Source organism: Strongylocentrotus purpuratus, unplaced genomic scaffold, assembly GCF_000002235.5.
Source record: "Strongylocentrotus purpuratus isolate Spur 01 unplaced genomic scaffold, Spur_5.0 spur5_scaffold_3, whole genome shotgun sequence".
NCBI classification, from domain to species: Eukaryota; Metazoa; Echinodermata; class Echinoidea; order Camarodonta; family Strongylocentrotidae; genus Strongylocentrotus; species Strongylocentrotus purpuratus.
The window spans coordinates 23,918,278-23,942,860 of NW_022145609.1; the positions used below are offsets into that span (position 1 = coordinate 23,918,278).

The window sequence follows — 24,583 nt, forward strand, 5'->3', positions numbered from 1 at the left end:
CCTCTAAATAAGCATACTTCTTTCCTGACTGAATATTTAGGAATTTTTTGAAAAAGCATAGAAAAGTATAATTTACGAAAAAGTGAGGAAAAATCTCGGAAAATTAAGTCATGTAATTATTTCAGGAACATTTTTAAACACCGGTATCGAATTAGAAGTACGTTTGATTTTTGATTTTTGATTTTGATTTTGATTTTTTTTTTGGGGGGGGGGGGGGGGGGGGAAGGAGGGGGGGACTGCCAGTGCATTGCGTCAGTACGCAAGTGCATTGGGCCTCCATCTACACGTTGTTGGCAGGAAAATTCGGAACTGATTTCCCCTACCTTTCTTCTTTCTCTTTTTCTTTCTTTCCCTTCCCTTTCTTCTCTCTCTTTTAGGTTTGCTGAGGTGGGGGAGGGGAAAGCAAGGGCCTTTCGGCCCTCCGATCCGCACGTTGTTGGCGGGTTGACTGATCTCCCCTTCTTTTCACCCTTTTCTTTTCTTCTTCATCTGTTTTGTTCCCTTTTAGCTCTCCTCATTCCCTTTTCCTTCTTCTCTCTTTTTTTTTTGGGGGGGGGGGGGGGGGGGGAGAGGGGGAGGCAAGGGCCTTTTGGCCCCCCCCCCCCCGTCCGATCCACAATTTGTTGGCGGGAAAATTGATATCCCCCTTCTTTTCTTTTCTTCTTCCTCTTTTTTCCTTCCCTTTATCTCCTCTTTTCCTTTTTTCTTGCCCTTTCTTTTCTTCTTTCTCTTTCTTTTCTCTTTCCCTCCTCTTTCCCTTTCCCTTCTTTTCCTTCTCTCTCTCCCTCTCGCTCTCTCTTTTTTTTGCGGGGGGGGGGCAAGGCCCGCTCGGCTCCCTGGATCCGCGCCTGCGTGGTCCCCCCTACCACTTGCAAGAGCTGCTGGCTACACTGACGTTGTTGATGTACCATACACATCTATGTTGCAAATACCTTTGAAAATCCTGACGTGAAATCCTCAAAGTTTATACTTTCTAATGACCTACCATAGGAAGCTGCTATATCATCGTGCCATGATCACCTGTTCCCTTTCATGTGCACCGTCTACTATCCGGAATGCACCCATAACGGCCCCTCCCATCGGGTGTGCTACTCCGACTGTTTGGCAGTCACTGATGCCTGCAAAACATCCTTTGAGCAACTCCTCGACCGTCCTTGGCCCGTCAACTGTTCCATGTTTACCGATGAACAGGAGGAAGATGGGAGCTGTTTTGGCCCTGCGGGAGGTAAAGACCATGCAGCCATATTCATGTAGATGATATCGAGTTAAGAATATGATTGGACTTGACAAGATGCACCAAGTGTTTATAAATGATAGTTCATAAAACCGAGGAAAAGATGTCAGCATTTTATATTGAATTCATCAGATATGGCAGTGGCGTACAGCTAATGATATGGGGATGGCGGCACTGATCTTACTGCCAAGTGGGTTTTTAGAGAAACATGAAAATCAGCAACCAAATGAGAGGTTGATTGGAGGGTATTCAAAGGTGGTCTATCATCTTCTTTGGGCATCCTTTTCCCTCCTCTTTTCATTTTATTTTAGATTTATGCTTTGCTTTGTTTCATTTGCTTTGGGGGGAGGCAAAGGGGTGCTGTTCAAATTGGGTGGATGTCCCTTCCTTTTCCCGTCGTTGTGCCACTGACTTGCGACTTTATCCCTCCCCCAGATCTTTTGGGTACCAACATATGCGGGACACGCCCTGCATACGCACCAGACCAATACAGGGTTCTTGGTGGTACCAACGCACGCCAAGGGGAATTCCCTTGGATTGGTTCACTCCGCATCGAAGGATTGGATTTTGGAGGACATTGGTGTGGGTCTACCCTGATCAACTCTCAATGGGTTCTTACCGCCGCTCACTGTGTGTAAGTATGATGCCACTATTAAATCATTTGCTCTGTGGAAATGAAAGCAAATTGACACCTTACCTTCACAGGGATATTCAATTCGTTTAATTTATATAGAAGCGAACGTGTTTACCTTAAGAGTGCATGTACTATAACTAAACAAAGTATGCACTGAGTTTTCGTCTAAATAATCATAATAAGGGAAATATATATATAAAGTAGTCTATCACTAGTAGTCAATATCTGTACACCCAATTATATATCTGTTCTTCTGAACAGATCAACCCAATTACAATGTCATGTAAAAGGCATTAAGCAACATTTTATTGAACGTTGCGCTATATGAAAAGTAATTGTATGTATGTATGTATGAAATAAATAGAACCAGTAAACCCAAAGCGTAGCATTCACTCGCAGGGTATAATGGCCTAATATGTCAGAACAAGTTACCTCCATTAGAATATAATATTATATTACTAAGAAAGGAAGTTAACCACATTTTCGCATAATAATTAAGTATTTTCGCATATTTAATGAGTTATGACCATTCAACATTGACCTACATACTCCGAAATCGAACTTAGGCTGTATTTTCATGCATGTACCTTCATATCAAATTTCATTAAAATCCGTCAAACATAACTAAAGCTATCGAACGGAAACCAGATTCGCATTTTTAATGAGCTATATGACATTTGACTTACATACTCCGAAATATAACTTACGCTGTGTTTTGAAACCATGTACCTTCATATCAAATTTCTTTAAAATCTGTCAGACATTAATAAAGTTATCGAATGGAAATCAGATTCGCATATTTAATGAGTTATGACCTTTGACCTACATACTCCGAACTCGAACTTAAGCTGTGTTTTGATACCATGTACCTTCATATTAAATTTTATTAAAATCCGTCAAACATTACTAAACTTATCGATCGGGAACCAGATTTGTTACGGAAGAACGGACGGCAGCGTTACTATACCCCCTCCGAGTATAACTATCAGATGACGGGATTGCACTTCAGTGTTGTTACAAAATTATGTTTAATTTAGAGACTTACACTGACATGACGGTATAACGTCCGATGTATTAGGAGCTAGTTAATTCCCCTGTGAGACATAGCCGATACAATGTTTGTAATATATAATGAAATTATGATGTACATGTATGAAACTACAGTTAATATATAATATATATCATGCTCAAATAAACGAAGCTCCATTAAAATGTCCTTTCGATATACATGATTATATTTCGCCCTTGTAAAAATCAGTGATTTCACATCCACTTTCATTTATAGTGAATACTACGTCGATCGTGTGGTTTTTGGGAACGCACATTTGACGGATGACTCCGACAACGAGGTAGCGGTTGAGGTGGCTGATATTTTTGTCCATCCCGAGTACGACACCAATTGGTTCTTCAACGACATCGCTCTGATACGACTTGCTGAACCGGTGACATTCAGTGATTACGTTAGACCCGCGTGTCTCTCGGAATCCTCGGATGAACTCAAGGACTATCGTCGCTGCTTAGTCGCTGGATGGGAAACATTGACATTGTATAGCCGACGTATGTACTGCTTTACTTATATTTGATAATGATAATAATAATTACATTAATGTATATAGCGCAGCGACTCTACTGCTCTGTAATGAAACAAAATCCTAACAGTGCTACTAAACAGACAAACAATAATGAATAAACCTTTAGCCAATCAATTCTCTAGGTTATCTGATTGAAAGAAATGTGATATCCAAAAGGCCTCTTTCAAACAGGGAAGCTTTGAACATGCCCTTTAGTAGTTCTTCTTTACGTAGATCTGAAAACTTATATCCAATATGATTTCATCCACCTAACTTGATACCCTTATTCACCTAATTATTATTAATTAATGTATTTATTGGATGGAATACAAATGAAAAATCATGCTAAATAGCAGTGCTGAATCCACTCTACCTTTCTATAACTCTTTAAATGGTTTCAAACGTTTAATGATAATTAGATTTGAAATTCGTTTGCTTACAGAAGATGTAAACGATGATTTACTTTAATATTTCGCAGCGTTGGCAGAGAGCTTGAAAAAAGCAGTGGTGACCCTTCTTGACCAAGACCGGTGCAATTCTGAACTTTTTTACAACGGGTCTCTGACAGAAGAAGATATATGTGCTAGATATGCGCCAGGTGGAATTGTTGCTTGTCAGGTAACTGCTATCTATGGCGCAGCCTGAGTTTAGTCATGTGTGTGGGGGGGGGGCACAGGTGTCATGGGAGCGGGTATCGGACACAATAGGCAACTGTTATGAGGTTTGAATTAAAGAGAATGCTACTACTACTTCTACTACTACTTCTACTACTACTACTACTACTACTACTACTACTACTAATACTGCTACTACTTACACTTCTACTAGTATTACTAAAAATGAATATAATGAAAAATCTAGATTTATACATGGATAGTGCTTAAAACAAAATACCGTGTCTAAGCGCTTTAAAAATATTATCATCCCGGACACCGAATTCATTCATACGCAAAATATGCAGCATCTCCAATCTTTGGGGAGTATTCCTACCACAGGGTCACCGTGAGGGCATAACGAAATACTATCACACAGGCTTCGTGCTCCTACAGTGTCCACATTTGATCCTGGGTATGGAGTGGCAGATGTACATTAATGCCTTATCAAAGGACATCAGTACTGTGCCGGGAGTCAAACCCATGACCTTCGAATTTCCAGTATAGCCATCAAACCTCTCTACTACGACAGCATGGAAGGAGATAAGGGCATAGGATTGAGTCATTACCTTTTACCCAAGTTGCTTTTCTGCTCTCCCATCATTTTTTATTTTCATTAGACCGATTATTTGGGCTGTACTCCCGTTTCCCTCATAACTGTGACACTGACTGCAGTGGTATTTTTTTTACTTAGTTATTTTCAATTTTATATCCTTTTTGTCTTTGTTTCAGAATTTGGACACACTGACTAACATACCCCTTTAATATATATCAAACTGCCAGGTTCCGAATAAATGTGCTTTTTCGAAAGCTACACTAATGTGTGTGGTCCTATGTACAGGCCCGTAGCCAGAGTTTGATTTTTTTTTTATTTTTTTTTTTTTGGGGGGGGGGGGCACATACGTGTAATCGATCGAGGTAAAAAAGGGATCTAAAAAGTTCAACCGATCTTGGATTTTTTTTTTTTTGGGGGGGGGGCACAATTTTAAAAGCCTTTGTCCACCACCTACGGAAATGTGCTTGCATTACAATGGCGTATTACAAAATCCAATGATTTTCTACATGCCATTGAAATTGATGAGGAGTTGATTCTTCGAAATATTTTGGGATTGTATGGAGAGGACTTCGGCTAAAGGTTAAACCAATGAATGTATGTGCGACTGGCCAATTATAGCTTTCTGAAGCCTTTTGGTTCCCATTATTGTATTTGATCAACTGGCCCCTTTGACCGTGAATAATAATAATATTAATAATAATTATAATGTATCTATATAGAGCATTTTCTATAAACGTGTTCAAATGCGCTTTACAGTTATATTGTTAACAGAAAAGTAAAGTTTTGAGATAATTTTTAAAGGTATTGACAGTTTGGTGGCTACGAAGTGATCGGTAGGTTATTCCACAGTTTGGGAGCAGCATCTGTGAAGTGAAGTGGCCCTCTGGCCAGCACATCAACCTGCCCTTCAATAGGCGTCCGAATTCTTCCGATTATAAGTTCACAGTAGTCATACATAGCTAGCAAATTATCGGCGTGTGGAAAAGATCCCAAGCGTCTCTTCCAGATGATTAATGACCTGTTGAGTCCATCCAAGTCTGTTGCTCTTCCTTCTCACGATGATGATGAGGAGTTAGCTAATCAGTTTAGTGCATTCTTCTTGGATAAGATTCGGTCAATACGAGAGACTATTGAGAGTAGATAAGAGCGGCCCGAAAACCGCGGGCTGAGAAATGCATCGGCTTGTGATTCTGAACTATCAACATTTGAGCCTGCTGAGATTGAAGACATTATAAGGATAATACGTACTACTCCAAACAAATCTTGTCAGTTGGATCCTGTTCTAACATGGATCATTAAACAACTATCAGCAACTTTTGTTTGTGGTATCATGAACATAGTGAATTCATCTCTTCAGGCCTCAGAAGTACCTGATGACTTCAAGCATGCCGTGGTCATTCCCCTGCTGAAAAAGGTTGGCTCAGATCCTGAACAGCTTTCTAACTATAGTCCTGTTTCAAATCTGCCATTCGCTTCAAAAGTTCTTGAGAGAGTTGTTTTCATCAGCTGGTGGACTACATGGAATTCTACCACCTCATGGAAGTCATGCAGTCGGCGTATAAGATCGGGCATAGTGTTGAAAGTGCTCTTTTGAAAGTTTCAAACGACATTCTCACTGCTATCGACAAGCACCAAATGGTGCTGCTTGTAATGTTGGACTTATCCGCTGCGTTCGACACCATCGATCATCAAGTCTTACTTAAAAGACTTTCCGAAAGGCTTGGTGTAAAAGGTTCAGCTTTGCGTTGGATTGAATCATACCTTTCTGGCCGATCTCAGGTGGTGCGTTTTGGTGACAATATATCTGAACCTTGTCCTCTCAAGTGTGGGGTACCTCAGAGGTCGGTCTTAGGCCCGCTACTCTTTACTATCTACATATTACAACTTGGATACATCACTTGTTACCATCAGGTTTAGTTTCATTTCTACGCTGATGACACCCAACTCTATCTCACATTTCGTCCAGGGGATGCTTCGGCTAACTTCGATCAGATGGAATCATGTATGAGTGACATACAAGCATGGTTGAGTTCTAATTTCCTTAAAGTGAATCCAGAAAAGACTGAAATGCTGGTGCTTGGATCTCGTCACAATTACTCAATTGTTTAACCTCGAAATCTGAACAATGGTGGTCATACTATCTCTCCATCAAGTTCAGCTAGGAATTTGGGAGTCGTCTTTGACCATCTGTTCAATATGGAAAAGCATGTTTCTGTCATTTGCAGAAGTTCAAATTTCCACCTTCGGAATGTCAGGAGAATCCGTAAATACATGTCGAAGCAGACTAAAGAACAGATCATCCATGCCTTGGTAACTTCCAGATTGGACTGCTGTAACGCCCTCCTGGTCGGTGTCCCTTCCTCAGCCTTTTCTCGTTTGCAGCGAGTACACCACAACGCAGCCCGTGTTCTTACTAAGACAGGGAAGTATGCTCGAATAAGTCATATCCTTCGTCAATTGCACTGGCTACCGGTAAAGAGGAGTATCGTGTTCAAGATTTGCCTGACTACCTTCAAATTTCTGCATGGTCAGGCTCCCCAGTACCTCTCTGAGATGGTATCAGTAACGCAGTCAGTGAGGTCACTTAGGTCTTCAGAGGCTACGAGACTAGTCGTGCCAATGACAAGAACGGTGACGTATGGAGACAGGACCTTCACAAAAGTCGCACCTCTGGAACTCTCTTCCTTCTCATCTTAGACAATTAGAATTCACAGAACAATTTAAATCACAGTTGAAAGCGTATTTATTTATCTGATGTTTAAGTTTCATGACCTAAAGAACTATATTATGTTGAACTGTATTATATATATATATATATATATCTGTTTATCCAATACTTGAATTTATGTTTATATAATTTTTTAATTCCTGTTTATCTAAGATTTAAGTTTAATTACGTGTAGAAATAATATCTGTTGAACTGTTTTGAGTAATCTGCTTATATATGTTGTCGCGCCTTGATCGGAAGTTTCGGATACGTGCGCGTTATATATTTATATTATTTTTTATTATTATTATACTTCAAGGTTCAATATTCCGTCTTGAAATTATGGTCTCAAAAATATGTTTTGGCGTTATTCATTGGATTAAACAAAAAAATCATAAATATTCTGGTTACATTTATATTTCTTTCAGCAATAACACCGGGTGTTACTGAAATCACCCTTGAGCGTGCCGTCCCAGTGAACATCACTTCTCCAAACTACCCTTCCGACTACAACATCGGCGATAACATCGTCTGGCAGGTATCGGCCCCTGTTAACCACAGCGTCAGGCTGGACATCGTCGACTTCGCTACCGAATTTGACTTCGACATCTTGTTTGTGGGCGATGGACTGACGCCACTGACCTACACAGAGCTTGCGAGGCTCACGGGCTATGGGTTAAGGTCGATTGTGACGTCACATGGCCGCCATATGTGGCTCAAATTCTTCAGTAATTACAAACTTACTGACGTTGGATTCATGGCAACACTGAACGCTGTGGATCCGAGAGGTAATAAGATCGTCTTCGTGTCATGGTAAAATTCTAGGGATTTTATAATCTTCAGAATGATCAGATGATCATAAAATTATTTCACATCAAACATACGATTTCTCAATTTATTCTGTTCTGTCTTTTTTTTTAAAGACAAAACATGCCTGTATTTCTGACACATTTATTGTTTTAACACTTGTTTGGTAACAGATGATAATCCTCTAATCTTGGTGGACGAGTCTACGGTCCAACAGCTCCGCTCACCAGACATACCTCTTGATGCAAGCGACAGCGTGCACGAGACTTGGCGGATAATGGCTCCTCAGGATCACAGCGTGAGGGCGCGTTTCGACTTCTTCAACCTCACCGATGGTTCTTCGCTTACCGTGGGCTACGGCTCGAGTCCTATAACATTCACAATCCTAGTGGAGTTGACTGGAAGTGAATTGCCTGAAGATATTACCTCCCCCACTCGAGAATTGTGGTTTAGATTTGTGTCGGATACTGGGGACTCCAGTAGAAGGAAACTAAGAGCAGCGTGTTCGCTTATGGGAAGTGGATTCTTGGTGAATCTAACAGCAGAAAGGACTGAAGGTGAGATATTTCTTTTTTTCTTTGATTAAAACATTAATAAACTTATTCATTATTCTATAAAAACAAAACACGAAAAACTGTTTTAATCTCGAAATACGTTGAAATAGTTTTAAAAAGGAAGTTTTCTGAAGAAAAAAAGTTTAATTAACAAATAAGAGAAACAAATAAAACATCATTGATCTTTAACACTTCATTACAGTTGTAAAATCCACGTGGTATTTTGCTTATGTCTTGCTTTTCTCCACCAAATCACCCAAAAATCAGACAATAGTGATTTTGAGGTGAAAGAATATCAATATTTTCATTACTTTCACTAATTGAACAATGCTACTTTCCAGATATCAACGAGTGCCTGAGTAACCCTTGTCAGAATGGAGGCACGTGTTCAGACAGCCTTGGAGGCTTCCAGTGCTTCTGTCCTGAAGGCTTCAAAGGGGATTACTGTCAAACAGGTTTGTCTCCCCCTCATCATTACAATATCAATTTCCGTTCTTGTAAACTGCGTGTCACATAATGATAGAACCTAGCTATGCGTTCACAAGGGATACTCTTTTGATAATATTACCCCTTCTTTAGCTCAAGGAATAAATTCTGTCAGGTATCCACTTCCTACATCTGGGTCAAATATAGATTTATGTCTTGCCAAAGTACATTTGTCCTAGAACAGGCATTCGAAGCCCATACCTTGTGGTCCACAGTCCGGAGACATCCAGTACAACACAACACCTATGCTAACCGAGCTCTCATAATTTCCCCTGAATACCATTGTTATTAAGTGCATTACACGTTGACATCATTACAAATTTGAGTTTCTGAACCGTTTCAATGAAATACAAGCAAATACTCAACATTACCGTTGCGAACAAAATCAATTTATAAATATAAATATATATACATGTATACATATTTATATATATATATATATATAAATATTTTTCGGACTGGAGTACTTATATACAAATCAAGACCAACATTTTTTGGCAAGAGCACTATACAATTTTTTGTATGATGTGTATGGTTAATTCTTACACTATTAAATGATTTTTTTAGTTCAGGGCGTGTCAATAATTGCGGTGTAAAAGAGGGTCATAAAGACCCATCTAGGAATAAGATAGTCATACTAATATAAACAAAAAAATTATATAGGTAATTGTACACGTCTAGTTGTTGGTTTTTGTTTTATTTCTTGCTAAACACAAAGTTTTCCACGTTAAACGCAAAGACTTTATTCTTGAAATCAACTCATGTGATCGTGTTTTTAATCAATCTTTTCTGCAGATGAGTATGAGTGTCAGAGCGATCCGTGCCAAAACAATGCTACCTGCGAAGATGGAATAAACACTTTTACTTGCCAATGCCCCTATGGTGTCACTGGATTGTATTGCGAGACTATCTTAGGTAAGTACTTTTGAATCCCTGCATAATGTAAGCATGATAAGTAGTAACTTTCGACAGATGGGGGGGCGGAATGTTCTCTGTTTTAATCACCGAAGATAACAGAAAGAAACACACCAAAAAATCTCGATTAGTGAATGAAATTACCAAAGAGCAGTTGGCACAGGAGCCTGTAGAGGTGCTGTTGTCGAGTAGTTAAGTCGCCGCGGCACTAATGTCCTTTGGCAAGACATTGATCTACAATTGCCACACTCAACCCAGATGTAAATGGGTACCTGGCAGGAATTAATTCTTTGAAATGGTAATAATCTCCAAGTTTGGAAGCGCTTAGTGATTGTAATAAGCGCTATGTACAAACTGAGTATTATTATTGTTACTATACAACCTTGACTGAACTTGTTTCTTTACAGATGTATGTATTGGAGATCCCTGTATGAATGATGCTACATGCATGGAAGTAGGCCAAGGATACCAATGTCAGTGTGCCTCTGGTTTTACAGGTTCACGTTGCGAAACAGGTATGTTTATTTATTTATTTATATATATATTTGTATTCTATTTAAAACTATTTAAGTGTGAGTTTAAACATCATACGTGACCCGTGAGTGAGATCAATTGTACAGTTCTCGTTGTCGAAAGGAGATTAATTACTAAGTACAAGAAGCAATGTTCTAAATAAGTATAAGTAGCGGTGGTTATTTTACCTGACTGTTAAGAAAGCATTAATGCTTGTTAGTAAGCAACCAGGAGACCGACGGATTTAGGTCCTCTCCGAGTTGGATTTACTGGAAGTAGATAGACACTCTTTTGTATGGCATTGGAAATTGCATTGCAAATAATACGTGAATTATAAATACGTGGTGAAAAATTAATTTTTATTTTGCTCTTGACCTGTACCTTTTTTCGATCAGAGTCATATCGGATTCCCTTGAACTGTTTGTATTTGCTGCAACTATTTTTCAACTAAGTTCAAAATTACATGTGAATGGGTGGAAAATCCATTCCAAGTACTGTTAATTACTAGTCTGACGATGAATCAGATTCTGCTGAAATGAGTACGTACCACAAGAAAATAATCAGGCGACTTCAATAGTAAATATAATGTACATAGATTTAATTAAGAGCCACCTGCTCAATATAGTACGCTCTTTTAAGAACTAAAAGGATAATGTTATCAATGATTTCATTTTACCTGACTGCTAGCCTGTAAGAAAGTGTTATTTATTTCTTCGTTTTTAAGTACTATCTGAGATATTTGGTGAGCGATAATTAATAAATTACGAAAGGGAACAAGCATATTGACTAGGTTTCCAAACCCTTTTCGAACTGTAGCCTGTGAGACGGATCTACCCCTGAACCATCATGCCTTCCTAAATTATTGAATGATTGATTTTAAAAATGGAAGAAGTTATTTTCACAGCAAAGTAGTAAAATAAATAACAATATTATCTGGATTTGAGTACATTTATCTTTGTCCTTTTTCAGAATTTGCATGCAGCAGCAATCCGTGCCTAAATGGAGGGTCTTGTATACAGAGCGGGTCCGTGTATGCGTGTCGCTGTGCTACAGGCTATACCGGACAGAACTGTGAAAGTATAGTGATAGGTAATTGTTTTGTAAAAGAACAAGTTTGCATGGCGAGAAGATATCTTAGAGAAAGCATTTCATGTGGGTAGGCCTTAAAATGACTGTGTTGTAATCTGTCGTGATAATTCAGAAGTCCTTGAAAGGACTGAGAATTAATTGTTGTTAAATACAGTTTACAGCTACCCTTGAAGTGGAAAATGCAGAAACTGACTTATGTTGAGGTTTTGTTTGCATTCTGGTTCAGTAGTTTACATACAGATTTAGTCAGTATCGTATATGTTTATTGTATAGGCCAGGCTGCACTTGTTAAAACAATAAAGTTATATTTAACACAATATTCGTAATAATATGTCATTTTAACCGATGGAACACTTACAAGGTAGCAACTGATTCTTTTATTCAGCACAGTTCAAGTTTCGCTTGACTAACTACTAACGTCATAAAAGAGGGTGTGACAAATTTAGTAAGTAACGTTTATAGAATCAATAGTGTTAAAGCTGCGTCATTTAAGCATGATTCCGAAGTCGACTCAAGGAAGCAGGGGGCGATTCCCGGGTCAGTTTCCGATTGTGTCGACTCAATTTTTGACTAGTCTACTTAACGAAATGTTAACTTAAAGTCATTATAATATTCACAATTTCAAATGCAAAAAACGTGAAAGATATTCTACTAAAAGATTAAAGATGGATTGTTGTCTGCTTTTAATACACTAATTTTTCTGCTGCTTTCCTGTTTTAATATAGATCCTTGTCAGAGTAACCCTTGCGATGGTGCGGCTATGTGTGAAGTATATTACGGGGGCAGTTATAGATGTGTGTGCAGACAGGGCTTTACAGGGTACAACTGTGATATTGGTAAGCTTATGAATCTACACACAACCAACAGATCAAATGTATTACTTATGGGTTGAAGAATAGTATATTATTCACTTTTCTCACAATGACAGGCAGAGTAATCCTTAAACGGGGGGAATCCACTCTATTGAAACGGGACTGCACTATTTTAAGTGCAGACTTGTTTACCCCCCAAAAAGTGGGTTTACACTCTGGTACATTAAAAGAGTAAGCACGTATTATCCCAGGATTTTCAACATTTTATGAAGTGATATAATAAAATATACACATTCAAATCACACAAACTTAGAAACTGAAATAAGATGAAAATCTTGAAAGACTTACCAAATTGAATAATACGTACATTCTTTGTTTCTTTTTTAGTAATGTTATGGTGCAAGGGTGTCGATATAACAAGTATACATTTATAAATATATATATACTTTATATTTATAAGATCGTACCACACGTGCAGGGGCGGGTTGTGATGAAATTCACTTTGGGAATGAGATGCGACCGGCTCAACTGGCCCTTAAACCACAATGCAACCGACTCTCAGGCCAAAATATTGAGCTTCCTCCTGGGAGCATTCTCCAAACTTACCCATGGCACACCCCTCTAACTCTGCACACTTGATACAATCATTTTAATCACAATAAAATTCCAAATTTTCATACACATCTAGATGTGAACGAGTGTTCAAGCCTTCCTTGTCAGAATGGAGGGCGCTGTGACAACGGTCAGGGCCGGTACACCTGCGAATGCCGTCTAGGATATTCCGGCGTGAACTGCGAAAAAGGTAAATATGTTGATCACATGACTAAAGGCATGAATGGTTATGTGACAGTGCTTTACAAGTTTGACGTATATGTCACTCTATTTCAAACGAAAGATAAAGATTTCTAATTCAATATCCAATCAAATAAGAAGATATGCAATGTCATAAAAACCTAATATTATCATATGAAAAGCCACATAGCCCCCAAATTACATAATAATTTCTGATGACTCACATTAAGGCAGATAACAACTTTCATTTGTTTATATATACCAATATTTTGTTGCTCATAAGTATTTAACAACTAATGGGTGTATCCCATTTTTATTTGTGTACGTTTTGTTCAGAAGATATTTAATCTTTTAGACATTTATTTTGGGAATGTCCCTTAACTTGTCGATTCTTAAAGATTTTGTCAAAATGAAATTAAATTAACAGCTAATAATTTAATCTTTGGCATCCCAGGTGGAAATTATTCCTATTTTAATTTTTTTTAGTATGCAAAGTATCATATATTTTCAACTAGACATTTTATAATTTCCATTTTTTTAACAACAAAAAATAAAAAATAAATAATAATTAAATTGAACAAACAATCTAGGCTCAACATTTGCTCATAAATTGGCTTATAAAGTGAGAAAAGTTGAATAAATACTTTATTTGAAAAGAAAAAAAAACGCAAAAAAAAAACGCAAAAAGGTTTTGATACGAGCTCGTTAGTAGCCTCATCGAAATAACTTTTTCCAAATAAACATATGTAATATTGACAATCTACTCGTTTACAAACTGATTTGCTATTGTTCCTTAAACTATACGTTTGTACATGTGTTAATGTCTTCTTCAATTCAATATTTGGTTACTGTGATTTAGACGGGGAGTGGTACAATGATTGCAATGACAAGATAACCATCGTGAAGACATCAACCGGTCTTCTTCTTGGAGATTATATGACCAATGAAGAGATCCTTCTTGGCTCCTCAGGTAAGACCGTCATTCCCTTTAGCATTTTCACTCGATCATGTTGGCCCACTAAGAGACCATTTTGTAATGCAGACAAACTTAAGTTATATGAATAGCAAGCGTGCTCAAACAGGGTCCTGCCTGAATTCACAGAGCTCCGTGTTATAAGAAAAATATATGTGAAGCGTATTACAATAACGTCATCATAACAATTATAAAAAACGCCGCTGTTTACTGCGGCAAATCTGAACAAGGTTTGCTGCATGCCTTTTCCTAAAGTACTTTGCAACGAACTGTGTTTGTATTCGCATTATTATAATATTATTGTATTTTATGTAATCATTGCATAATTTTCATCGGACATTACAATGTCTGGTTAAAAAGATATCATAGTATCAATTCTTGGTGATTTACTTTTTTCTTCTTCTGTAAAACAAACAATCAAATTGGGTGGTGTAGGACTATGCAATGGACTACTATACACTTTCACAGTCGAATAGCTAAATCATGTTAGATTTGTACGCGGCATGGAAGAGAAATTAACACGACACCTAAAATTTAAAAAATAGGAAAAGAAAGTATTTGCCTAATTCTTGAATATAATTTTATTTATAATTATTTAATTACTGACAAGAAACACACAACAGCATCAAATTGGTAAAGTGTGTTATAATCATAGTAGGGTTTCTCTTAAAAACAGGTCCTTCGTGGTTCTGACTGGAATCACTCTCAATTGTAAAGAAAAGTTGAATGAATAAATGAATGAATGATTGAATGAATGAATTAATTAGTGTTGATTTTTTTTCTCATCTTCTCGTAGCGCCCACAGTTGTGGTGGGTTACGCCAACCAGAACGAGGACTTCCCTACCTTCGGGTTTATGGTAGGGAGAGACAATGGGTTATCAACTACCAGCTGGTCCGGTCAGTGTCACCTCTGTGACGGGGAAGAAGTCCTGTATACGACCTGGACCAACACCCGTCAGGTCAACACGTGTTTCGAAATAAAACGATCGACGCGGTAAGCTCTCAAAATTTCACTTTCGTATAATAACACAAAAAGAAATGATGATGTAAATAGGTGGGGAACCTTTAGTGTAGTATTCATTAAATTGTTAACAATCAGCTGCGCCATTAACTTGGAATAATTCGTTCTTAACTATTTCCCGAAATGATTATGACAATATAAATGATTCTTGAGAGATAAAGTTTATATCTGCAATCTCTATGACTCTTTAGATTGTTTGATCTATAAAGTTCTGAGACGGTATAAACTTTATCAATCAAGAATATATCATATTGTCAAAATCCTGTCATGAAAAGAGGTTTAAAAAACTGTATTCCAATTTGATGGCCAACATTGTATGTCTTCTTTCTTTAATTGTTTTACTCAGTGTGCTTTCTCAAGGCGAAGTCTACCTTGACATCAAGTTGAAAAGATAAAGGTGGAAAACTAAAAAATCAATGCGCCATTTATTGAAAAAAGCACCATACGATTCCAGACATCAACATATGGCTCCGGTTAGTCTCATTTCACAACGCCCCCTATCGTCAGAGCATGATCTGAGTCGGCAGCCTAACATGTTAGCCTATGGACGTTTTTTTAAAAAATCGTTAAAAATTCATTTTTTGTTTAAACGAAAAGCACATCCAACCCGACGTACGTTATCACTAGCTCTTTCATTGGAGCCCTCATGTCTCATTGACTTGTGAAAGTTCACCCACCGTAATTTTTCAAAATAGGTTGCAAGCTCGTCATTGCCTATAATACACGTGTGAAACAAGTCTAACTTTGGACTCAGTTTACCAAGCGATTTGAAGGTTATAGGTCGAGCACACGAAACATAAAAAGCATGAATTATCATAGATCACTTCTGCCTATTTCATTATGTCCATTTCATCCAACCCCCCACCGTAATTTTTCCATTTAGTAAAAGCAAACATTTTGCCGAGTTTAGCAAAAACATGAATATTCATGAACGGTCAGACAATACAGCCTTTATAGTACGTAACGTATAGTGAATGGAATGGGCGATGATCCGTTCAGAAGGCAGAGGTCAGTGGTTTGTGCTGGCAATGTTCACGCGAGCGAAAATGAGACAATCGGAGCAATATGATTTAAAGTACAATAGGGTTTATAATCCGCACGTTAATAAAGCGATCGTGAACAGAGTTCATTGAAAAAAAAGTTGATAAAACAAATCAACTGAACACATTTGATTTAAAACTCCGTCAAAAAATAAGAAAAATGGTTTAATATGACTTGTATGAAGTTATACAAATCAGTACACAAACTGGCCACTCTACAGTGCGTATAAAAAAGGACACAGTTTGAAAGTATCGTCCCAGTTTTAATTTCATAATATCCGCATGATTTTTTTCTTCCTCATGGGTGAGGGTCGATTCAAACGGATAGCACTAAAAGTACTGACAATATTTTGCGCTTGAGTGAACTCTGACAAATTTCGAAAAACTTGTGAAATTTGGTGTGCGCAAAAATGTATCAGTCTTGTTTTTGAACATCCCATTTTTTTAATTTGGCTGTGCAAGGATGACCAATTCACTCAACTCATTTTCAAGGCGTGGAAATCCTGAGCACCGTTTTATATGTTAAACATATCTTTATTAGTGACCTTGTTCTCTTCTTCAATTTTCAGGTTGGGACAAGATAAATGGACGCGATACCCTCAGGACATAGCACCACGAAGAGATATCTAGACAAGAATATAATCATTTAGTAAAGCAGTGGTGTAGCGGAGCCCTTTGGCATTACTGGGATGGGCACCAGTTTTTTTATGGATGAGGTGTATTAAATCTTCGAGGCTACATAGGAGAGGGTAATGAGGCAGGTGTCTTTATATCTTCTTTTGACTTTCCCTTTCCCCTTCTCCTTTTCTTTCTTTTTTTACCATCGTGTCCCCTGTATCTTCACCAAAGAACAGATTTGTTCGTCAAAGTCATGAAAATGATATAAAATACGGGAAAATAGATATATGTATACATATGAAACCTCACTATCTTCGAATATTTACCACTTGACAATGTGGCTGATATCTGAGTGGCTCAAAGTACTCAACCATAACGATTGATGGTATTATTGACATTAATTATAACATATCAAACTAATTTACAATGATGAAACGTGGTTAGGCTTTTTCATCAATACTGACACTAATACCGTATATATTGCTTTTTCTACTACGGTAATAGGGTTTTAATAATTCCCTCAAAAATACGTCAATATGTCAAAATATCTGGAATTTGATAGAAAAATGTACGATATAATACCCATATCAAATTCCAGATGTTTTGACATTCCCCTAAGAAAGTTTATGTGTTTATTTTTAAGATGAAATAAATAACATAAATAATGATATATTCCCGTGCTTACTATACGCCCCTGTTTTTGTAGCACCAGTTGTTTCCAAACACGTCAAATTTCCCCTTTCTTTTTGGTTGTTTGTATTTTCTTATGTAGAAATTATATTTTAAATGTTTCAATTTTTGGTGATAGAGAAAATGTTATAATATATATAAAAATAATATTAATAAATGTCGTCTAATACATTTGCGTTGCACTCGTTGTTTTGTTTTTTTATGTCAAAATCAGGAGAGTTTTATATCAATACTTGGAGAATTTGATTTGTATAACATGTTTATAGAGAGTAATATGAAATTAGAGTGTGGCGAATGTACACTCTCTCCTTCAACAATTTTAATGTGTATAGTGCATGCATGGTTAATGTCCTTAACTTTCAATCGGGAGTTAGAGGGTTCGAATTTTTGCCGGATGCGTATAGTGTGCCCTCGAACTAGGCATTTGATCAACACTTGTCTCTCTCGACTTTACTATGAACATGTCGTTTTTGTATTGCTTTTTTTTTACGAAGGTTCATATTTCACAATGCTCGTTATTCCGAAAATTCTTCACGAAAGTTCGTTATTCTGAACATGAAAGAGAGCACACGATTCTGAAGGTTCATAATTCAGAATAGGCAATATAAGTATAGAAATTTTTTTTTTTGGAATAACGAACCTTTGGAATCATGAACCCTATATATTTCATTTTCAGATATATCAACCTTGTTTCATTTTTACAATTTTGAAGATTAGGAAATACGAATCTTTAAAAAAAAAATACCCTAGGAAGAACGAGCTCCATCTCCCCCTCCCCTCTCCTATAGAAAACGCACCATGAGTCACGTAATTGGGTGAACGGTAGTATGATTATCTTCCACTGTGTCTTCTTCGGCAAGACATCAAATCTACATTAGTCGCTCTCCACGCAAGTGTATAAATAGGTATTACCTTGTAAAATGCATTCATTCGAAAACATAAGTATGAGCATATAACGGTTGCCGTAGCTAATGCCAGGATACTTTTACAAGGTAATTTTCTTAGCACTTCAAAGCGCATATAACCGGAATATTGTAATGTGATATGCGCCATATAAAAACGGAATGGTATCATTGTTGTTATTACTACGTAACAATGTATTGTCTTTGTATTGATATTCCACATAATTATGCCTTTTCAATTGTACTTGTTGAATACTATACTTGTTTTTCTTTTCTGGGAAAAAAGAAAGCAATGATAAACAGCGGATTGCATTTTTGTCCATTGTTTCATGATTACAATATCACCATTTTTGGTATGAAATGATTTAATATATTGTACAGTTTAAATCAAATTGAATGAGGCAACTTAATAGGTAAAAAAGTGGCGATATGATATTTTCATGTATAATTCTTTGTGTGCTCAATTATAAAATATTAGTTGGATAGGGCAAATGCAGTTCGTTCAAAAGTACAGATTACATTACAGGCGATAGGTCTCAGTTTTACCTAAATCCTTAAGGTCAGCCTCAAGACTTAAAGTAAAACTAAAGCCAATCATCATCATCATCATCACTATCATTATAATCATCATCACCATCATTATCATTATTATCATTGTTATTACTTTTATTGTTATCATTATCATCTTAATCATTATCAGCATTATCTGCATCAGCATTATTACTAAAACTATACTGCTAATACATGCGGCTGCTGTTGCTGCTACTTGCTTTTTATTGTTGTTCTTGCTTCTTCTTCTTCTCCTTTTCCTCCTACTTCTTTTTCTTTCTTTCTTCTTCTTCTTCTTCTTCTACTTGTATCTTTTCTTCTTCTTATTCGTCTACTTCCTCATCTTCTTCTTTATTTTTCGTCCTCTTCTTCTTCTTTTCTCCTCATTATCTTCTTCTGAAAATCTCACTTCTGCTTCAAAGTGTCTTGTCTTTTCTTTCAAATAATTAATTTATTACATCCAATTCTCTGTTTTAAAATTGAGACATCTGATATATACATAGAGATCTACATGTATGTGAGATCTGTGAATAGATGACATCGTCTTGGACTGACGATGTAAAGATGGGTCCAATTCCCAATTTATCATTTGATACATAAGTTTATCTATTTTGTAACACAGCATTACAAATAAAAATGTAGCTCACTTATTTATCGTAGCAGCAGGCAGTTGATATCTTTATTATAATTATGAATTAGCCCAAATTAAATTAATGCTGCACCTTTATTCAGTAATGTGATTTTGTACAGTAAACAAGGAGTGGCATTGATATTCAATTATTATTCAAGAAAGATGGATGGTCTATCGATCGCATGTCCAGACCTTGACCTCGGGAGAAACAATATTCCACAAGTTTATACTTTCAAGAATCCACCTGTTTTAGGGCCTTGCTTTGCATTAAGGGGTGGGGTATGACTCGTAATGAACTATTTTGATAATTTCCTGAAAATTCTTGCAGAAGTCAGTGTTAAATGACATCCTCCTTTACTTTCTTCACTATACAATTGAAGAGATTTTTTGCAATCACTTTGTTTGGGCTCCCAACACTTTAGAGAGGCTTTAACAAGATTTGATTTGTAGGATTTGTAGGATTTGAAGGATGGAGAGAGAGAGAGAGAGAGAGAGAGAGAGAGAGAGAGATATTGAAATAGAGGAAAGGTACGGAGAGAGAGTGACAAATTGAGATGGAAGTGAGGGACGGAGACAGAGAGAGAGAAATATAAATAGAGGAAGAGGGACAGAGAGTTATAGAGAGAGAGAGAGAGAAAGGGGGCGTTGAATGGAGAGAGCATGAGGGAGAAAAAGGTGGAAAGGTAGAAAAGGATGATACATGGGGAGAGGTGAGAGATGGAGAGAAAGAGAGATAGAGATATTGAAATAGAGGAAAGGGATGGAGAGAGATTGAGATGGAAGTGAGGGACGGAGACAGAGAGAGAGAAATAGAAATATAGGAAGAGGGACAGAGAGTTAGAAAGAGAGAGAGAGATAGCACGAGGGAGAGAAAGGCGGAAAGGTAGAAAGGGATAGGAGGGGAAGAGAAAGAGTGAGAGGAAGGGCGGCGGTGGGTGTTAATTTACAGACATGACGGTAAAGCACAGACATGGGGAGATAAAAGAGTGTCGGAGACAAAAAAAAACGGAATCGTAGAATTAAAGAGGGTCAGATATTTGAACAGGGTTAGAAATATTTTAAACAATCTCTAAAAATGTGTATTTACCTTAATACCTGTCTCTTGAAAATGGTACCTAGACCTCTGAACGAAATAACAATTATCGTGTATTTTGATTTTGACTAATAGTCCTACTCTCCACCTTCTTATATGGCATCAATTAGAGGTCACTTTTGCCATTTTTACCAGTGGTAAACTTTCTCATTTATTAACAGTCCTACTCTGCACTTACCTATGACATCAGTTAGAGGTCCATACCCATATAGTTCCATCCCCAAGACAGGAGACCATGATCGGTCTTCGGATGGACCCAAAAAGAGCGTCCAACTATCGGCCTTGCAAGCGTGTGAGTCACATGGCTATCATGGTCATAATTTCCCGGGAATATCTATACAAAAACATATTTAATGGGATTGATCTTAAGTAATATTGCAAAGAAAACTCATTCTTAATGAAGCTTATTGTTAGTCCATAACTCTATACGGCCTGTGTATTAATACAATGCTGACTACACACATTGTGGTTATGAAGAGCCAGTTATAATTATCATGTCAATAGTTTTTTCCCCCGTTTTTTCCGTCCCATGGCCATATCCATATGTCAGTATCCTGAACAGTAATGTCTAAAACAGCGAAGAGCTATCCGAGCTCCTGCGCCCGGGGTGGGTCGGAACTTCCCTATCTGCATGGCTGGATCAACTAAGATGTCATTTTCGTAAGTTGTGATTCTTGTTTCACATAATTCATTTTGAAAAATACTTATTAGTTTGTTAGATAAACAAAGGCCTTTATCATGTATATTGCAATTTTATTTTTATTTTGCCCATAATAAGTTCCTTTTCCCTCTTTCCTGTTCCCAAGTTTTAGAACTAAAACTAAAAATATGGCACTATGTAAACTTATTGTTCCTTAAAAAATTGTTCCTTTTTTTCAGCCCTGGCACAAAGAAGTTGTATTATAGCGATCCATTTTCCATAGTCCAATGGAGTTCTTACGAAGTTGCACTGTATATTTCTGAACATAAAGACCACTGATTAAGTGTTTTTTTTAATGTAAATGAGGAAACCGCAGTTTTGCATTCACCTCAACTGATCCAGAGTAAACGTTAAAATAACCAGTCCAAGCCATGTTGTCAAAACTAGACGAACAAGTGTATGACGTCACCCACTGACCAACGTTATTTCTACCCTGAGTAGTATACGACCGTTACAATATAACTGCACTCAAATTGGACCTGCATCCATGGGTATTGGTCGGACGAGTATGCGAGCCAGGCTGTGTCACCGTTCAGGCGGCCAAAGAGGCTGCAGAAGGCCGCCGAGTAGCAGGATGATTCGAAAAAAGGCGAATCGGGAAGAGCACCACTTTCAAGGCCGCGTGGTTGACCAGATATATTACACGGGTTCACTGTTGTAATTAAAGTCAAGAAATAATACAAACATATTACAGAGGCATAGAAAAATGCAAATAAAACACGAGAGTAAGAAATATATGTCACACCGTATGGTCTCCTTCATGAAATACATCATAAGTACCATCGTTTTAGACGCAAAGAACGATCAAGTCTACGCTGACAACTGCAGTTCATCCTGCAGTTAACCCTAACCCTAACCCTAACCCTAAGATATGTGAAAGTGACAGGTGGAGAGGAAAGGGGGCGGGCTTGGATTTACAATGTATAGTATAATAATACACACTGTCTTTATAAACAAAGGTGAGCCCCCCCCCCCCCCCCCCCCCCCCCTCCGCACTCCCGCCTCGAAGCATTCAGAGCACTGAAACCACACCTCAGCTATCCCGGAATCTATCTCTACTACACGTCCGCCTCTGAGTCAATTATTTCTCATGAGGGAAAAGTGAGAGAAAGAACGAGAGAGAGAGAGATAGACAGTGTGCGTGTGTGTGGGTGTGTACGTGCGTGTGCGTGTGTTTGTGTTTGAGTGCGTGTGCGTGTGTGTACGTGTGTATGTGTGTGTGTTTGTTTGAGAGAGAGAGAGAGGAACTCGGGGGAAAGGGGAAGAAAAAGTAGTTAAAGAAGAAGAAGAAGAAGAAGAAGAAGAAGAAGAAGAAGAAGAAAGAAAGAAAGAAAGAAAGGAGAAATAGAAAAAAATGAAGCAGGAAAAAAGAGAAAGACGAAAATTAAAGAAAAAAAACAGATAGGTCTCTATCCTACACTCAAGGGTCAACAAAAGCGGGATTAATACTAGAAGATAAACAGAATCGATACGTCTCACTAACTGCTACGCGTCGGAAAACAACAACAACAAATGGACTCGAAAGTGTTCCTGTCTACTTTCCATGTTAATCGTGTTTGTCCAGCCGTTGATCTTTAAGTCAGTCGAGGCTATGCAGAACTGATTTACTCAGTATCTCCTTCTGCATGCTGGATGTCCACCTCGTTTGCTGGTGCACTGCGATCCGTGTATTCGCAGGCTCGTGCTCGGTGGTACTGACCCCTTTCTGGTAATGGGTAAGTGAAGCCATTATTGGAGATATAGTTGGGTTTCTCTAAGCTAAAGCTAGTATGGCGGTGGAAAAATGCATTTTTGTCTAAAATCACAAACTTTGGCACATCTGTGCTTAAAATTTGAATGAACGGAAAAAGTCTTTTTTTTTTTTTTTTTACCAAATAGGCCTATGTTTGATCAGAGATAGACCTTTCAATTTGTTATAATTTTTATTATGGGTTTGAAATAATTAAACTGTTTAAATTTAAAAGTTTGATATCACTGGACTTAGCATATTTTAATGTAAATTAACGAGTGCTTTGTCCACACACCAATCCTGCAATTCATGACACTCCTTGTAATTACTCGCCTCACAAACCATCACAGTATAGCTTCCTGAGTGAGCACTCAAAGGGATTACCCAACCAAGTACCAAGTATTATGTAAGGCGCAAAGAGACATAAAAGTATGAATTACTCTCTATTTTGGAGTTTTTGATAAATCAAACTTCCTATATTTCCAAGTCAATTTGTACACACCATTAATTTGACCATTAAAACGCTTTTTCTTGATTAAACATTGTACGCATTTGTTGTCATGCAACACACAGAAAGGAAAATGATCATATAGTATGATGGATACGTAATTCGACAATTTCCTCATGGCTGGACTATCATCAGACCATGTGCATAAAAACAGAAAGTTTTTTCGACCGAGGTTCACCAACGCATTCAGTAGTGCCTTATGAGTTTTTTTATTTTAATCATAACATAACATAACGGACACTTATTAGGCGTTTGTTTTCATAGACCTAGTTATGTGTAACTCGTAAGAACTACAACAGCAATGTCACACTGAAGTACAAATGCATGCGACAGATCGATTTTTCGAATTTAAGAAAGTTTTCATTCTTGAACGGTTTCAGTTTTGCACAAAAATAGACCCTTTGCGGATTTGTCGCCGTCATAGGCTGCGGACATGTCGTACGTGGTCGGGGAGAAGAGTTGACATCTTTTCCTGATTTACAAACAGTGCGAGTGAGCGAAGTGAGGGAGCCAAAATATATACACTTTATGATAGTCAATTTAAGTTGTTGCATCGAACTATCGTAGATAGGGTTTAGTAATAGCCACTGATCGCCCTATTTGAGTAAGGAAACTTGCCGGGGGGGGTGCTACCCTCCCCCAACATCATACGCATTAATTATGCTAGCCGCCAAAATGTTCTGATTTTGTGGTGAAAAAACACTGTTTACATATAGGATCACAGTCTGCAGATCCAGCGAGGGCCATTGGAGCCGCAAGCCATGTGAGCCAACAAGCTTTGTTTTTTCTTTTGGGTACATTTACT

The 24,583-nt window shown here is 37.6% G+C and overlaps 4 protein-coding genes across 4 annotated transcripts in view; all 4 read left to right on the forward strand.

The window, feature by feature from the left end:
* Nucleotides 1-1,611: 1,611 nt before the first annotated feature.
* LOC115928534 (chymotrypsin-like elastase family member 2A) lies at nucleotides 1,612-4,844 on the forward strand. The gene is made up of 3 exons (XM_030995829.1): nucleotides 1,612-1,868; nucleotides 3,154-3,425; nucleotides 4,825-4,844. Exons 1-3 carry the CDS (start codon nucleotides 1,612-1,614, stop codon nucleotides 4,842-4,844), a joined length of 549 nt encoding a protein of 182 aa, XP_030851689.1.
* A 2,075-nt stretch (nucleotides 4,845-6,919) lies between these two features.
* Nucleotides 6,920-7,345, forward strand: LOC105442203. The gene has a single exon (XM_011674111.2). The coding sequence runs from the start codon at nucleotides 6,920-6,922 to the stop codon at nucleotides 7,343-7,345; it is 426 nt and encodes a 141-aa protein (XP_011672413.2).
* Nucleotides 7,346-7,771: 426 nt separating this feature from the next.
* Nucleotides 7,772-19,333, forward strand: LOC578210 (fibropellin-1). Its single transcript, XM_030996460.1, has 11 exons — nucleotides 7,772-8,143; nucleotides 8,336-8,719; nucleotides 9,058-9,171; nucleotides 9,998-10,117; nucleotides 10,525-10,632; nucleotides 11,600-11,719; nucleotides 12,445-12,555; nucleotides 13,220-13,333; nucleotides 14,165-14,293; nucleotides 15,093-15,291; nucleotides 16,928-19,333. Exons 1-11 carry the CDS (start codon nucleotides 8,065-8,067, stop codon nucleotides 16,986-16,988), a joined length of 1,539 nt encoding a protein of 512 aa, XP_030852320.1. The 5' UTR covers nucleotides 7,772-8,064; the 3' UTR covers nucleotides 16,989-19,333.
* Nucleotides 19,334-23,104: 3,771 nt separating this feature from the next.
* Nucleotides 23,105-24,583, forward strand: part of LOC582746 — a 39,831-nt gene continuing 38,352 nt past the window's right edge. The window contains exon 1 of the mRNA XM_030995830.1: nucleotides 23,105-23,256. Coding sequence (XP_030851690.1) covers nucleotides 23,253-23,256 — 4 coding nt within the window. The 5' untranslated portion in view covers nucleotides 23,105-23,252. The remainder of the gene's footprint in view (nucleotides 23,257-24,583) is intronic.